We start from the raw sequence: 18,078 nt of genomic DNA on the forward strand, positions 1-18,078 counted from the left end.
CCTGCATCAGGCTTCCTGCTCAGCAGGAGGCCTGCTTCTCTCTCCCACTCCCCCTGCTTGTGTTTCCCCTTCCTCTCCGACAAATAAAATCTTAAAAAATAAAAAAAAAAAAGCTGGGAAGTCGACCTAGGGGACAAATGGTTTATTCAAGGACTTTGGGAGATATTAGGCAAGAAAAGGACTCTGCACCACCTCCTCCAGTAAGATCTGTGTTCTTAGCCCTAATGGCTGGGAGTATCTGGGAGACTACCTGAGTAGTGGTTCAGAACAAGTGTCTGCTAGCCCTTTAGGAATCCAAGTATGCTGGCTCGGAGAGTCACAAAAGCTACATCCCTGGAGGATAAATTGTGCCTTGTCTTTATCTTTTTTCCTCCTGCACCTTGACATGTAAGCACCAGAGGGCAAATCAGAATTCATGGGTTATCTTACCACTATCTCTTACACAGGCTATGTGTCTGAACGTGAAGAATTTATGAACACTGATCCCGGCCAGCCAGGCACATCATCTGGGGATACCCTTTTGGAAGACATACACCCCATCAGGGGCCTGAGGTGTTCTCTGAGGTACCTAACTGCCCAATCATCTAGATTACCAATTACAGTCCCCCTGCCCCTGTGGGGGTTCCAAGTGGAAACTGCACAGCCGGTCACAAGGCTCCTGTGAAGGATGTGGGTAGAGATTCCACTCAACAGTGCCTGGAAACCTGGGCTATCAGGTGTGGACAAGCAAAATATTCTTGTTTCCACAAGCACTGGAGAAGGTCTCAAGTGCTCCCTCTTCACGGTGACCTCTGGGCACACACAGCTTCCTGGCACCCAGACCACAAAACCCAGATGTGGATCTGAGGAGGCTGTACTAGCTAGAACTGATGTAACACACCACCACACTCTGGGTGACCAGACAAGAGAAATTTATTTCACCCCAATCTGGAGTCTCGAAATTGAACATAAGATGTCAGCTGGTTTAGTTTCTTCTGAGGCCTCTCTCCTTGGCTTGCAGATGGGGATTCCGTGTCCGCCCATGGTCATCCCTGGGTGCCAGATTCCTCATCTCCTCTTCTCATGGTGCGAGCCATACCGCATGAGTCCATCCTAATAACCCACTTCAACCTCATGATGTCTTTAAAGATGCTCTAACTATCCTCACCTTGTGAGATATTCGGGGTCATACTGCAAAATACGGATTTGGGTATACAATTCAGCTCATCACAAAGGTCCTGGGTTATAACGCAAATTAACACACAGGCTGGAGTATGTACATATGTATATGCACGTCAGTATTACTGATACATTTGCAATGTTCCTCTCAGAGATACAGCAAGTATGGGATGGAATGCGATCTGCTCATTCCTTCATGTGGGAGAGCCCGATGCTGCTTTCAAACCACCCCTTCGAGTGCACACAATGTCTAAGATCAAAGGTAATTAAACAAACATGGCACTTACTGATACATTAATCAGAGCAACATGGGGCACACAATTCCTGTGTGGTGACCTGGAAGCTGCAAATAAGTCATCAAAGCATCAGGAGACCAGCAACACCCCTGTGGGACTTGGCCTTCCTGTGCGAGTCACCACCTAGAACTCACAACGCCCACTGTGGATCCACACTGGTCACATCCATGCCCTTACTGGGAATGGAACGAGGGGTTCCAGGTACCCAGAATTTGAATGAGCAGTCGAGAACGTGAACAGCTCGACATCATTAACCATGTTAGGGTGGTGACATACGCACACTACTGGGAACTGCCAGGTTCCAGAAACTGCCAGTGACTTCCATCTTGCAGTGACTGCACCCACATCAGAAAGCACTATGCACATTTTTCTGAAAATGACTGGATCTTATGGGAAGTCCCTGCACTGGGGACATTCAGGGAAACCACGTTCCAATTCAGGTAACTTGCTGCCTCAGAGTTTGTCCTCCAACCTAAATGCCTCAAGGCAAGAAGAATCACCTTCTGTGCTGTTTTAGATCCTTCCTGCAGTGTGAAGGCTGTAATGATATGTAAAACCACTATAACTAATGTAAGATTTCCCACATTCACGGCATTGATAAGGCCTCTCTCCAGTGTGAACTCTCTTGTGACGCTGGAGGGCAGAACTATCAGCAAATGCTTTCTCACATTCATTACACACATAAGGCCGTTCTCCAGTGTGAACTCTCTTGTGACGTCGGAGGGCAGAACTAGCAGTGTAAAATTTCCCACATTCATTGCACTGATAAGGTCTTTCTCCAGTGTGAAGTCTCTGGTGGTAACGGAGGGCAGAACTAGCAGTAAATGATTTCCCACATTCACTACACTCATAAGGCCGTTCACCTGAGTGAAGCTTTTTGTGTACATTGAGGGTACTTTTTCGGGGAAAGGATTTACTACATTCAGGGCATTCATAAGGCCTCTCTCCACTGTGAACTCTCTGGTGTTCACGATGTTCATTACTAGTGACAAAAGATTTCCCACATTCACTGCACTTATAAGGCTTTTGTCCAGTGTGAAATCTCTGATGATTACGGAGTCCAGAGCTACTTGTGAAAGATTTCCCACATTCAGGGCACTCATAAGGCTTTTCTCCAGTATGAACTCTCTGGTGATAACGGAGGCCAGTACTACTCATAAGCGATTTGCCACATTCATGACACTTGTAGGGCCTTTCTCCAGTGTGAACTCTCTGGTGATAACGGAGAGCAGAATTACAGGTAAACGATTTCCCACATTCATGGCACTCATAAGGCCTTTCTCCAGTGTGAACTCTCTGGTGACTACGGAGGCCATAAATAGTAGAACAGGATTTCCCACATTCATTGCACTGATAAGGCTTTTGTCCAGCATGAATTCGCTGGTGAAAACGGAAGGAACATCTAGCAGTAAAAGATTTCCCACATTCATTACACTCATAAGGCTTTTCACCTGAGTGAAACTTGATATGGTAACGTTGGTAAATTTTTTGGCTAAAAGATTTCCCACATTCAACGCATGCATAAGGCCTTTCTTTACTGTGAACTCTCTGATGACTACGGAGGGCAGAACTCCTAGCAAGTGATTTCCCACATTCATTGCACTTATAAGGCTTTTCTCCAGTGTGAACCCTCTGGTGAGAAGAGAGCTCAGAATTACTTATAAAAGATTTGCCACATTCACGGCACATGTAAGGCTTTTCTCCAGTGTGAACACTATGGTGATAACGGAGGCCATTACGACTCATAAAAGATTTGCCACATTTGCTACACTTGTAAGGCCTTTCTCCACTGTGAACTCTGTGGTGATAACGGAGGTAAGTAATACGAACAAAACATTTCCCACATTCATTGCATTTATAAGGCCTTTCTCCAGTGTGAAGTCTCTGGTGAGAACGGAGAGATGAAGTACTGGTAACAGATTTCCCACAATCACTACACTCATACTGTCTTTTCCCTGTGTGAGATCGCTGATGGTAACAGAGGGCAGACATAGACGGAAAAGATTTTGCACATACGCGACACTTATAAAACCTATCTCCAGACTGAACCCTATGAGTATTCAACACTGAGCTACCACTGACAGATTTCACACACCCGCTACAAACATAATTTTTCCCTCCACTGGGCAATTTCTGGACATTAAGGGGGACACATTTGCCACCTAAGGATTTCCCACATTTGCTGCACGTGTACTGCCTGGATCCACCCTGAGTCTTCCCATGTTCATTCAGGGTTGGTCGTTGCCCAAGGGATTTTCCACATGGACCAAACTCATGATGTCGTGCTCCAGTATGGTATCTCTGGTGTATGGCAAATAAGGATTTGTACCTGAAAGTTTTCCCACATTCACTGCACACAAAGGACTGTCTACCAAGGTGGACACCCTGCTCCCGAGTATCTGTGTGTATGGGACCAAAAGCATTCTTACATTGGCCCCAAGTGCCATGACTGCTTCCGTGTCGTAACGTTGCCCTGCAGTGGGGCATCGTGTGTGACTTCTCCCCAGTACGAGTGGCCTCTTGCCCCAGATGCCCCGAGCCAGACAGCAAGTCCTTCTCAACCTCTCCATAGGTAAAGGGCTTTCCCGAACCACCGGATCCCCAGCTCTTGACAGCAGAGGCCCTGTCCACACGGCTTCTGAATGGTTTTGCTCCCGCGGGCTGCTCCTGCTGCTGCTGCTGCTCCATCTTCACACTGAAAGAAAATTGTTTCCCGCAGGCCCCACACCTCAACCGTTTCTGGCTGTTTTCTTTCCCCTGGAGCTCAGCCAAGTGGAAAATGTCTCTCAAGACGGGACCGCACATCTCACAGGGGTGGGTCTTCCGGGAAGACAGAGCAGCCCTGGGCGTCCAGGTCTGTGAAACGCCTACAGAAGCGCTCTGTGCAAAGGGGGCCTCCTCATCCTCTGCTCCACAGCAGCAACCTGAAGGCAGAGAAATGCTGGTGAAATATGTGCTGGCTGTAGCGAGGGGGTGAGCCCATCACACACATGCACCCGACTCATCTAGGCAGGATGGTATAGCATGCTTTTCCACACACAAGAGAAGAAACTCAACTATAGGACAGGCCACTGGGCATTTCTGGGCCATTTCTGGGCCCAAGCCGTCAACGTACTAGGGAGAACACACTAGGAGGACAGAAAACTAGGGCAGGTCAAGGAAGAGAGCCAAGGTCTACAGCTTATTTTCTACCCAAAGGTTTGTGTACCACGGTTGCTGCTGCTGGCCTCTGGCTGAGTAGAGGGCTGAGCACAAGCCAATCACATGAAATGGTCTGCAGTCAAGGACAGTTTAAGGAAACGTGACTATTTCATTTCAAAATGCCTGGGGGTGAATGCTGAGATACACAGAAAGAGCAGTGATAGAAATGGGTGAGATTGGATGCCCGAGATGCAGGGATCATCCCTGTACCAGAGTAAACAGAATTACCAAAGGAGTAGAATCCACCCGACATGGGTGCCCGGGTGGCTCAGTAGGTTAAGCCTCTGCCTTCGGCTCAGGTCATGATACCGAGGTCCTGGGATTGAGCCTCACATTGGGCTCTCTGCTCAACAGGGAGCCTGCTTCCTCCTCTCTCTCTCTCTGCCTGCCTCTCTGTCTACTTGTGATATCTCTTTCTCTGACAAATAAATAAATAAAATCTTAAAAAAAAAAAAAAAAAAAGAATTCACTTGAGAAAACAAAGGTCAACGGTGAGGAAGGTAAGAGAGAAACGGGGGTGGCCATCGGCAATAGCTCCAAACTCTGGCTGAGCAAAGAAAGGTTCCCAGTATGAACAAACACAGGCCTGATATCCCACCGCTGCCAGCAGCCATTCATGAGGAACAGGCTCCTTCTAAGCCCATCTGCTCATGTCTGGGGCATGTCCACGCTTTGATACACAAGGCACTTGTCCTGGAAGCCCTAGCAGAGCAACTAGAGCACACCAGGAAGACATATGAACTGATGGAAAACAGGCCAAGCCCACTGCCAGCACTGTCGCAGAGCTACTTAGGACACAGTCGACACAGAAAAATGTCCTGTGGGACTGTTATCAGTGGGAAGGTAGAAGGAGAGATACCATCCTTACCTCCAAGAAAAATAAAGGCAATAGCTGGCCATGAATGACATGAGCCTCGGTGGGATCAACAGTCCAATTAAGACGGACCAGTACATGGGGGAGCATCAAAGAGGGCATATGCACACAGAAAAATCCCTGCAGATTGTATCAGCAGAGACATGTGGGGATGGGTGCGCAATAAGGCCTGGGCTGTCTCCACAGGCCCCAGGGTAGGTGCAACTGAGGTCCCTGCTCAGCAGAGCCCCCAGCGTCCTGCTCCACAGGGGACACTGGGACATCTGCCACCAAATCAACCAAAGCCTAAAGCCCAAGGAATCCTCAGAAAGAAGATCCGATCGTTAGGCCACACAATTTTGAACTTAAAACCGGACTGCAAAGCTAGATGATGCTAAAAAATAGGGTAAAGGCATAAAAACAGAACAACGGAGGGGCGCCTGGGAGGCTAAGTGGGTTAAAGCCTCTGCCTTCTGCTCTGGTCATGATCTCAGGGTCCTGGGATCAAGTGACGCATTGGGCTCTCTGCTCAGCAGGGAGCCTGCTTCCCCCTCTCTCTCTGTCTGCCTCTCTGCCTACTTGTAATCCCTGTCTGTCAAATAAAGAAAATCTTTAAAAAAAAGAAAATAAAACAGAACAACGGAATGGAGGAAGGAAAAGCCCATAAGGATGGCCACACACAGTCCACTACTCTTTCACTATTATGCCAAGAGGGAAAAATACCCTCTCTCGCACTGCTGTGAAACCGGACTCCCCAAATGCAAACAGTAGGGGTGGATCCCCACCCACAGTACCTAAAAACACACGTGCAGTTGATGCAAGACTGAAACCCATGACCGGAAACCATAAAGCTCCCGGCAAAAAGAGAGGGAAGAGCCTCTTTAATCTTAGCCCTGGCAAGGATTTTTTTGAACAGGACACCCAAAGCATAGGTCACGAAAGCAAAAGCACCACTATGCCAAACTGAAAAGTTGCAGCAGAGCCAAAGAAACACACCAAAGAGTGAAGAGGAGATGTTCAGGCGCCAATGCGAGCTCACACTCACTAACCGTCAGAGAAATGAAAACCAACACCACAACGTATCACCTCGTAGTTCTCACAACGGCGATTACCAAAAAGCTAAGACGGGCTGGTGAGGATATGGAGAAAAGCAAACCCCCTGAACGCTGTTGCTGGCCATCAATTAGGGAAGTCACCATGGAACACATTAGCGAGAGCACACAGAAACGGGAAAACTGAACTACCCTATGCCCCACCACTGCCATTTCTAGCTATGTGTGTATCCCAAGGCAACAAAACCACCCTGCACAAACTACCTGCATGTCCATATCCACTGCAGGACCGTTCACAACACCCACAAGAGCAACATCTTTCAGTCTGTGTCAAGGCTTAAAGTGACAACGAATATTATGGGGGGACTGCCAGGCTCAGCACGTAGAGCATGCGACTAGGGATCACGGAGTCGTGAGTTCTAACCCCACAGGGAGTGTAGAGATCAACAAAAATATGTAAAATTACTAAGCAAAATAGTAAGGTGACAAACAACATTTTGGAAATATGGGACGCCTGAGTGGCTCAGTCTGTTAAGTGTCTGCCTTTGATTCAGTTCAGACTCAAGGGTCCTGGAATCCAGTCCCACACTGAGCTCCTTGATCAGCGGGGAGCCTGCCTCGCCCTCTGCCTGTCACTCCCCCTCCTTCTATGGGCATGCTCTCTCTCCCCTTGTATAATCAATCAATCAATCAATCAATCAATCTAAAAAGTGGGGAAAGGAACGTTTACTGAACACACGCATGCAGGAAATCTCACATATAAAAGAGGCAACAGGGTGCCTGGGTGGCTCAGCTGGTTAAGCAATTGCCTTCAGGTCAATTCATGATCCCAGAGTCCCGGGATCAAGTCCCACACCCAGCACCTAGCTCCAGGGGAAGTCTATTCTCCCTCTGACCTCCTCACTCCCACTCTCTATGTCTCTCTCTCAAATAACTAAATAAAATCTAAAAAACATATATGTATAAATAAATAAAATAAGACAATAAAAAACGGGATGCCTGGGTGGCTCAGTTGGTTAAGTGGCTGCCTTCGGCTTAGGTACTAAACCCCGCGTCCTGGGATCAAGTCCCACATCAGGCTCCTTGTTCGGCAGGGAGCCTGCTTCTCCCTCTGCTCTGCCTGCCACTCTGCTTCTTGTGCTCACTCTCACTCCTCTCTATCTCTGATAAATAAATAAATAAAATCCTTTTTTAAAAAGACAATAAAATGAATAAAAAAGGCAGCAGACTCACTGCCACAACATGGCTACACAGTGCCACCTGCCTCAATGTGAAGAACATTATGCCACGTGAAACCATTATGCAAAAAAGACAATACTGTATGGCATTATTTACAGGTATGTCCTCTTTACTTTTGAGAAAAGAAAAGGACCCATTTATTTGGGAAAGAGAGACTGAGACAGCACTTGTGCACGTGAGGAGGAGGGCATAGGATGGTCAGGGAGACACACGTTCAACGACAAAAGGATTCACTTCTGAGGAACTAACACAGGGCACGCTGACTACAGTTAATACTGCACTGTAGTGCTGAAATTTGCTCAGAGGGTTGATCTTCCGATTTCTCACCAGCACAAGAAGTACTGATGCCCAGTGATGGCTATACTGATTCAGTTCATTTGGTAAGAACTTGATAATGCTGAACTACATGAAATCATTATGTAACACTTTCAGTCACAGATTTGATTTGTCCATCATACCTCACAAACACGAATGGAGGTGGCCAGGGAGAAGAACAGATGTAAACATTATAGAAAGATCCACACAGGACCTTCTTGAGAAACGGCCCAGGCTCCACTACAGCAGTGCGCATACCAATGCCTCCAATTTCAGGCACAGGCAGGCACAGGGAAATGTCACCTAAGGGAGAGGTCAAAACCTAGGCCATCGATGAGTCACGGACCTAGATACAGGGTCCCAGCCAGGGAGAGGGCAAGCAAGGTGCATTCCATCAGCCTCAGTGCAGGACCACTGACCTGCGATCCTACCCGATCAGGACTCAGCGCAGCGGGTACTGGAACTGCGGGCAGACAGAAGGGCACACCAACAACTCAGGGCCAGCAACAAAAGCAACTGCCCAGAAAGCCAGGGAAGCACCCAGTGAACACAGTCCACACCAGAGAAGGACAAACCCTCTCCTGAAGAATGGAGGAGGGGAGTCCGCAGGGTACAGAGTCCAGGGCAGGTCAAGGGGACGCCGAGGGCCTTACCCAGTGACGATACAAGTGCAAAGTTCTCCAGCATCACATGGTGGTACAGCCGTCTCTGAGCCTCATCAAGAAGCCTCCACTCCTTCCAGGAGAAGTACACGGCCACGTCCTCAAAGGTCACACCACACTACCATGAAAGGAAAACATGGAACCCTGAGCATTCTTTCTCTGAGAACCCAGCAGCGTTGCAACCCACACACCCACCCCGGTCTCTCCTGCCAGCCCAGCTCCTCTCCTCAGATAATACCAGGTCCTGGTGCCTCTAACGCTGCTCTCCTCTCACCTTCCCACCAATCACTGTTCAGTGTTCAGCGGTAACACGCAGGGGACACATGGAAGCAATCTAAGCTCTGGGTTTGGCCTGCAAGTCCCAAACCCCTGCCAGGATATTCTCATGGAGTCTCCCACGGTGTGCCCTCAAGACAGCCAATTACAGGCTCTGCTCTGCCAGGAAGTCTTCAATACCAGGACCCTGAGGCCCTTAGCCCACACTTCCTCTCCAGGTCTACATGATTCTGTAGACTGGACCTCTCTCATGTCTTCAGACCCCACAGATGAAAGCCCACACCTTCCAAAGGACTCTCCCTTGACTCACACTTGTCCTTGTCACATGACAACCAAAGGATTATGTGACAAACTGAAACAGGTTCCAACTACCACCCCAGTACTCCCAAGGATCCCAACTGAGGGAAAGCCTCAAATGCTGCTGAGAGGCCTCCTCACCTGCCTCTAATCCTCCCTGCAGCACGACACTCACAACCACTGTCTACCTAGGTTCCTCCTACACCGTCTTCTACTCCCCTACTACCCATGCTGGCCCTCCACAGTTGGGAACCAACCATCCACTATTGGACCTTTCTGAAAACAACCAGCCCTAAGGACCTCTCTGCCAGGAACAGAAAAGCAAAAATGACATTTGCCCCAGACCGTTTCTGGCAGGAAGACTCCGAAACACTCCGGATGCCATAAAAGCTGACCACAAAATTCCAGTGAAGTCCTAGAACACTGAAGAGAGAGCAGCTCCAGCCTCTCAAATACTCGCAGGAGGGGCCGCCTGGGTGGCTAAATGGGCTCAGCATCTCACTCTTCATCTCCACACAGGTCTCCATCTCATAGTCCTGAGTTCAAGACTCCTGTTGGGCTCCACACTGGGAATGGAGCCTACTTAAACAAACAAACAAACAAACAAACAACCCCCCCACCCATGTCCTCAGCTATCACTTGTCCCAGCATCCCACGGAAGGCTTGTCCGTGTATCTGCCAGATCACTGCCTCTCTCCTTCACCTGTGTTCACAACGCCCAGCAACCCCGACCACGAGTTGAGCAGGAAAACCACTCTTCAGCACATGTTACTAGGTCCCTCTGACCTACTAGGAGCATTGCCATGACACTCTGCGTTCCCTTCCCAAATGTGATCCCAGTCTCCACCCTGGTCCACACAGCAGCCATCACTTTTCAAACTCTCCATCATGAATCTTTCCCCCAGTTTCCCATAATTTCCTGTCCAGCTGCCCACTTGATGCCATCACTTACCATTTTCTGAAACACCTAAGTCACCTAACACTGTGGAAACACGTTCGGACACTCCCAAAGATAAGCAACCTACTGTTAATGTCCATCAGGTTGATGGGACTTTCCCTCCCTTCAGCTGCTAGAACTGTGAAAATTAATGAGGGGCAATCTTCCTAAATTGGGGTCGGGAGGTTGCACTGGGGGCAGCTCAGACACTACCATAGTGGGTGGTATCACCTGCGGGTCCAACAGAAAGAGATGGACTTGAACTTATTTGGGGATACTACTTCACTACCACCCCCACCCCAAGACAGCCTTTTCATGATCGCCCCACCCAAGAGCTCAGCCAATGAGAAGCCACTATACTTGGACCTTCTAGTTTAGTCTCCTGGGCTTGGTATTCATAACACCTTTCATTCCTTTCCTTTAAAAAAAAAAAAAAAAAAGACGACCTCTCTCTTCCCCACACTGGCTACGGCTTTGACTCGGCTTCTTCGGTCCCAAACGCTGTTCCCTGTCGCTCCCACAGAAACAACATCTCTGCGGTAAAATCTCTGCAGTTTTCTCTTCAAGCGTCACCGACCAAAAGCCCCGGGGTTCCCCTCAATTCCCCGTTCTCCTCTCCTCTGCGACACGCACAATTCGCCTCAGCCCTTCTCCGAGGTTCTCCAACATCCAGAGCGGACTACCAACGACCATCGCGAGTCCCTCCTGCTGCGCGCCCTGCCTGCGCGCTCACACCCGGCGGCGGCGCTTCCCCTGCGGCCCCGGAAAGCTCCCTGACAGCCAGGTTAGACCACCTCCCTCACCGCCAGCAGACACGGCCTCGGCAGTCAGAGACGGAGCCGGCCTCACCCGCCGCGCCGCACCCTGCTCCTGACAGAACCAATGCAGCCGCGCCGTCCCCCGTTGGTGGCGCGGGCCCCCTGCAGCCCCCGCCCCGGCGGCCCCCCAGCCCGGAGGCCGCCGGCGCTCCCACACGGGTCCCCGCCCACCGGCGCCTCCTTGTCCCGGACACCCCGGCCTGGGCCGCAGGGCCGCGAGCAGGCGCCCCGCGCTCGGGCCTTCGGGGTCTGGGTGGGGGCCGGTGGTGAGGGCCCGGGGACTAGCGTTTACCTCAGCCGAGCGTTTACCTCAGCCGCCGCCATCGGACTCGGATCTCCGGCAGCCGGCGGGCGGGAGGGGAGTGGACGACCGAGCTGAACTGTGTGCGGCGAGGACAGCGCCGCTCCTCGGGTCTTCGGCGTCAGTTACCACGATCCTGACCCGCGCTCCGGAACCAGAGGAGACAAACGAACCCAACCTCGGTCTACAACCCCGCGGGCGGGGACGAGGCCGGAAGCTCCGCCCGCAGGGGATGCGCTCGCCTAGAAATGCCGCGTTCGAGGGCGGGTATTGGCTCCTCGCTGCGTCCTCAGGCGCTACGCTCTTACGGGTGGGGTGGCTCTCAGGCTTCTGGCGGGCTCAGAGACTGGCGCACCCTGGAGTTCCGTATCCTCGGTGTCCCTGCACGTCAGGAGAAGCTGATACACGGTTGTCACCTCAGAGACTTTTTCGCAAAAGGCTTCACAAGTCTAGGAAAAGGCAGAATCAAAAAGAGCATGTCATCGTGCTAGCTCAATGTGACTGGACGTTGTGAGGCTGCTTATATCAAAATGTGTCATTTGTCATTCCTGAAACGGTGAGGCTTATACTACTCTGAACCTTAAGTATAAATGGGCCGTTATATTTACTAGCAAACTGAGTTTCTTCAGGAACAGAGGAATTTCAGCTAGGAATAAATACACTGGGGCCAGCCACAAGATAGTCTGAAGAGAATAGGAGAAGGTTAGCTTTTCTTACCTCTTAGGAGATGGTGAGAGTGGCTTCCTATGAATGATCAATCAAGAAAAGATTGTAGAGGGCGTGGCATCGGCCGTGTTTCTTTGGTGCAAGCCAAGGTTACTGTCCTTTCTTTGACAGAGAGAGTTTCTTTTGTTTAAAGGACATTACAATCCTACAAAGAAATCAACCCCCTTTCTGAAGATAAAAAGGATCTTCCTTCCGCCTGTTCATTTTGCCTGCCCACCCATGATACAGCGTCCCATTAAAATGGTTCACTTTTATTTTTTTGTAAATTTATTTGAGTGAGATCACAAGTAGGCAAAGAGGCAGCAGGGTGGGTGGGGTTGTGGGGAGGGAGGGAAGCAGGCTCTTGGCGGACCAGAGAGCCCTACGAGGACCTGGATTCCAGGACCCTGAAATCACGACCTGAGCTGAAGTCAGAGGCTTTAACCCACTCAGCCACCCAGGCGCCCAAAATGATTCCATTTTAAATGGGGTTTACTTAACTAAATATCACAGTGCTTTGGAAGGGGAAGTAGAGAGGATATTTAGAGCACAGGGAAGGTTAAAACGAAAAGGAAAGGCAAATGTCATCTCTACTCACTGTTCTAACAAATGTGCTTTGAGCTTAATGAGGGAGCAGGAGGCTGGCTGAAGACAAAGCAAAAGCTGGCACCTTGCACCCCCTCTCCATCTGCTCCCCCTCAGTAATATGTGTAGCATTCCTCAGGCACACCTGACCTTATCAATAGCACAAATTTCCAGAGGCAAATAACGGAGTTCCTCAAACCCCAATGTCACCTTCCCCACCATAAACAAAACTGAAGGAGGCTGAGGTATAAGGGAATGTAAATATAGTTAAATCCCACCAAGAAGCTTCCAACTATCTTGATGTTAATGGCTGGCCTAAAGACAACATTGATCAAGCCCTAAGGGCAAAGTCTACAGTAGGCCTCTGAAATCTTGGCACCTCCTAGGCCCTCTTTAGCATATGAAAACTCCGTTGAAACCTCCCTTTCCCTCACCTTCCCCCAACCTCAGGGTACATAATCTGTCATCCCTGACAACTCTGGGCAGCAGCTTGTCCTGCCCATGGGTCCTGTCCCCTTGCTTTAATAAACCACCATTTTGCACCAAAGAGGTCTCAAGAATTCTTTCTTGGTCATCGGCTCCGGACCTCAGCCCACCGAATCTCACCTAGGTTCTAGACCTTCATCATATGGTGCCCAAACGTGGGGCTGTGAGTCTTTATATTTGGACACTGAGCTTCGGTGCAAAATTGGTGAGTACTTTCTCTCCTTTTCCTTTACTCTCATTTCAGGGCTTTTCAAGGAGTATGGTCTTATTGGAGCACTTGCATGTCAATTGCTCGGGCTGTAATCCTCTAGCTGGTGGCTGCTCTACGGTGAGGAGAGCATCTGCCTTTTGGCTGTAAGTTAGTACCTTGGCTGGAATGGCAATAAGACCCAGAAACTTGATGGCTTCTCTTTATTCCTGTTCTTTTTTTTTTTTTTTAAGATTTATTTATTTGACAGAGAGAGATCACAGGTAGACAAAGAGGCAGGCAGAGAGAGAGAGGGAAGCAGGCTCCCTGCTGAGTAGAGAGCCCGATGCGGGACTCGATCCCAGGACCCCGAGATCATGACCCGAGCCGAAGGCAGCAGCTTAACCCACTGAGCCACCCAGGCGCCCCACTTTATTCCTGTTCTTATATAAAGATGTCCCTCTTGGGCATGGGACAGCCACCTAAGTCATCAGTGTGGATGCCAATCTTAAGACTCCCATGTGAGGTTTCCTCCTGATTGATCTAATGTGATCCCCTCCACATCCCTGGTCTAGCCAATTCTGGCCGAGAGACCTCCACTGGGAGCCGGCTGAAACCAGTACCCGATTGAATTAAAACGCAACCGGGGACCGTTTCCTAGGGAAGTTGGCTGCAAGGACCACATGTGTTGGAATGTCGCATAGACCATGATGGATTTCAGTGTTACTGTTTCTTGTCAAGTGTCTTCTACAGACTACTTATAGCTATGAAATTGGGTAATTTCCCCTTGCCAAACTTTCCTAGTATTTCTATGGGTTAAAATGGCAAAACAGGGGGCGCCTGGGTGGCTCAGTGGGTTAAGCCACTGCCTTCGGCTCAGGTCATGATCTCAGGATGCTGGGATCGAGTCCCGCATCCGATGGCTCTCTTCTCGGCAGGGAGCCTGCTTCCTCCTCTCTCTCTCTCTGCCTACTTGTGATCTCTCTCTGTCAAATAAATAAATGAAATCTTAAAAAAAAATGGCAAAACAGTATGCAGTCTTCAGGACATACAATGGTATGGCATGGCACAGGTTTTGGTCCATTCACCAGGCACCCATCAAGGAAGTGGAGGGACGCCCTTACCCCTCCAGGGCCTTTTATGGCAGGAATGCCTTCCCGGAGAAGGCAGGATGGTGATCAATAGCGACTTTTGTTGAGGGACATCTCCGGTCGCTTTTGTCACATGGGAACCTCTGACATGCAGGAACGCCACCCAGGAGTCAGGGGATTTGGTAATGGAACTTCTTTACATTTCTGGGAGCATGGCCTCAGTAGGCTTCTTCAGTTCCCAAGGACTCTACCTTGGGGTGCCTTTTAACCCACTGGAAATAATTTGGATTGCAAAACTTAGAAAAGGACTGAGCTCCTGTAACACTGCATGGCCTCAGTGGGATCTATCAGTTAAGATCTCCTCTGCAGGAAACAAGGCAAATGGGCCTAGGATACCTTCATTGCTCATACCTAGGCCTTCATTGCTCTGCACCAGGACCCCGAACTAAGGGGCTTTTGCAGAATGTGTTTGCCCAAATGAGTCAGCTGGTAAACTTCTTCCTTACGTAAATAAGCCTTCTAGTAAACCCAGGTTGCTGGGCCATTCCTAGCAAAGGGGACTCTGACATTTCTCTCTGTTTCTCCTAATAGATGTGGGGGCTTCTCCCTCACTCACTTCCTGTGTTAATGGCTATAACTGGAGCCAACTGGGGTTAGTCTAACTCGAGACAGAGACCGTAAGGAATATTCCCAAGCAGCTGCTGAAACTCTTTGTTTCGTGGAAGTTTCCCTGTCTTCTCTGGCAAGACTTGGACTGCGTAACCCCTCCCCCCTTGCTGGTGGGAAAGCATGGCATCTGCTCCTCTGTTGGGGTTTATGAGCTCTAAAACCGGGAATCCTTTCTCTGCCTCCTGGCAGCACTTTTTTTCTTCTGTTTCCCCCTTCTCCTGTTTCTGTACCAACGTGTGTGCAACCTGCATGACTAGCCTCTAGATCATGCACCACAGCTCCTTCTATATTCACTGTCAAGGAGCAAGAAGAGCAGCCCCTGGACCTAACACCCCCACTCCAGATCTTCCCACGCATGTCTCAAGTAAACATTCAAAGTGGAGTGGGTCCAGGTGAAATGTAAATAAGTATTGGAACTAAGTTAAGTTTGGTGGATTAATTAAGATAGACATGTCTTTGAAGTTACAGCAGTAAAATGTTAAGCTTTTATTCTATCAAAGTTTACTGAAGGTCAAATAAGCTCGTGTTATTTGTTAAAATGTGTTAGCAAAGAAGTGACTAAACTGATGGTTAATTGTCTGTCTCAAAGTTTTTTTTTTTTTTTTAAAGATTTTATTTATTTATTTGAGAGAGAGACAGTGAGAGAGAGCATGAGCAAGGAGAAGGAGAAGGTCAGAGAGCGAAGCAGACTCCCCATGGAGCTGGGAGCCTGATGTGGGACTCGATCCCGGGACTCCGGGATCAGGATTGAGCCGAAGGCAGTCGTCCAACCAACTGAGCCACCCAGGCGTCCCATGTCTCAAAGTTTTAATGGGTAATTGCTGAGATAGCTTTCAAAGTCTTCGGTAACCTGAAAGTTTAAAGTTTTAAGTTTTGGTTGGATGACAAATGGAATTAAATTGTGGACATCTAGGTCTTAACAGGATAAAATGCTAAGTCGTTAATTAACGGATGTAGGCTTGTGCTTTTGACTTCTTACTGCAAAGAAACTAAGAGTAAATCTGTTGGTAAACATGTTTTGCGCTTAACTGATTCATAAATTTGCCATCTGAAGAATTCTGTTGTAACAGTTCACAATTGGTTAATACTTATATTGGGCTGGCAGGAAAGGGCTACTTAAGATGGCGAAAGTTCCCGCCACAAGACCTAAGCTCAGACAGGAGAACAAAGGCCCAAGCAGGAATCTGAGACCCCCCCGCTCAGGGTTCCCATGGACCAATGGGACCCTGACAAGCAGGAATCTGAGACCCCTGCCCCGGGCTCCCGTGGACCAATGGGACCTCGACGAGCAGGCGAAATATCCAAATAAGGGAAACTTCCAAAAGACCCCTGAGCTTCCTCTGAGACCCCCTAAAAACCCCCTCCTCCCTGCCTTGGGTGCGACTTCCACCACTCTGCTTTCCAGAGTCGCAGAACCTCGCCCAAGGGTGCCCACCTCCTCCCGGCGCAACTTTCCCTTCTCCTGAGCCCTGAAACTTTGCCGGAGAGCGTTTTTAATAAATCTTGCCTTGCACCTACTTTGCCTAGTGTTGTGTTTATCTCGCTGGAAAAAACTTTACATTTGGTGCCGAAACCCGGGAAGGAGATTGAGACCCCACTCCAGTGGGGAGGCTCTCTCCTTTCCCTGGCCTGACTGGACCTGCCTTTCCGAACGCCACTTCCGAAGCCCTGGTGAGTTTCCCCCGATTCCGTGCCTCCTTCCAGAAAGCCTTGTCCTACTCACGGCCCCCTCAGGACAGACCCCGCCGGTCACCAGGTGACTTCCGTGACTCCGAGAGGCTAGGAGACGTCCTAACCTCTACGGCAGTTGACACAGTTTTTCTGCAACCCAGTGGTGGACGAGGGGACGCCTTCCTCCAGCCCTTGGGTTGCCCGGCAATGAATCGTGGGGACCTCCCAATCCAAATTCGACCCTAAAACATCCCGGGGGTGTTTTAGGCCTGCTGGCCAATCTTAAAACCCTGGAACTGGACCAGGACCTGTGAAAATGACATTACTGTATTGTCGCTTGTCCACAATACTGATTAGACAATCAGTCCCAATGGCCTCCGGAAGGCACATTTAACTATCAGATTTTCATGGACCTAAATAACCTCGGCAGACACCAAGGCAGATGGGCCAAGGTCCCTTATGCTCAGGCTTTCTGGACTCTGCGCTCTCGCCCCTTCCTCTGCTCTCACTGCTCCACCTCACAGGTCCTCTTGGCCCGCTCCCCTCCCCCTACCCTGCCACCCACTGCTCCCAAAGACTCGGACCTCTCCTCCCCGTCTCCTCTCTCTGAACCCCCGGAGAGCTTCACCCACCCACTGACAAGAGGGCCCCTGGTTCCTCCTCCTCCTCCTCCTTACCGCGATGCCTTACCCCAAGGTCCCTTAAGTTCAGGATTTCTGAACAAGCACCCTCGTCTACCCCTCCTCCCCCCCCTCCCCACTCCTATCCGAATTCCTGACAAATTTACCCGCAGTAAACGGGAAACTCCAATCAAAGTTTACTGAAGGTCAAATAGGCTCTTGTTATTTGTTAAAATCTGCTAGCAAAGAGATGACTAGAACTGATGGTTAATTGTGTGTCTCGGAGTTTTAATGGGTAATTCTTAAGGTAGCTTTCAAAGTCTTTGGTAACCTTTAACAGAATGGGATAAAATACCAGAGCACTGGTCGCTGGAACTAGGTTTATGCTTTTGAAATCTGTTGGTAAACATCTTTTGTGCTTAATTGAATTCTGTTGTTACAGCCACAGTGTCGGTGCCCGAAAGTAAACACGCCATTAAGATGGCGGCTGGATGCGAGCCAGTAGGCGGAACTGAGGATTAAGGAAGTAGTCCAAAATGCCTCTTGTATCTATGTGGCTGCAAGTGATTGGTTGTACAACTTTGGTATATATACACATGCGCGGGCGGAGAAAGGGGAGATCCCAACAGCTACCCAGAAATAAAGCTTGCTTCGCTGAG

At 49.5% G+C, this 18,078-nt stretch overlaps 1 protein-coding gene across 1 annotated transcript; it reads right to left on the reverse strand.

Moving 5' to 3' along the window:
* Positions 1-894: 894 nt before the first annotated feature.
* On the reverse strand, positions 895-8,991 carry LOC116579352 (zinc finger protein 345-like). The gene is made up of 2 exons (XM_032324599.1): positions 8,768-8,991; positions 895-4,378 (listed from the first exon to the last, which is right to left on the reverse strand). Exons 1-2 carry the CDS (start codon positions 8,799-8,801, stop codon positions 1,968-1,970), a joined length of 2,445 nt encoding a protein of 814 aa, XP_032180490.1. The 5' UTR covers positions 8,802-8,991; the 3' UTR covers positions 895-1,967.
* Positions 8,992-18,078: the final 9,087 nt, after the last annotated feature.

The sequence above is a fragment of the Mustela erminea genome, chromosome 19 (genome assembly GCF_009829155.1).
Source record: "Mustela erminea isolate mMusErm1 chromosome 19, mMusErm1.Pri, whole genome shotgun sequence".
NCBI classification, from domain to species: Eukaryota; Metazoa; Chordata; class Mammalia; order Carnivora; family Mustelidae; genus Mustela; species Mustela erminea.

Bases quoted from the DNA above. Each gene is read 5' to 3' on its own strand.
- LOC116579352 (XM_032324599.1), bottom strand. From the start codon at position 8,801: ATGCTGGAGAACTTTGCACTTGTATCGTCACTGG. The intron at 4,379-8,767 runs GTAAGGCCCTCG...CTCTGCCTTCAG, and splicing joins TGCACTTGTATCGTCACTGG to GTTGCTGCTGTGGAGCAGAG.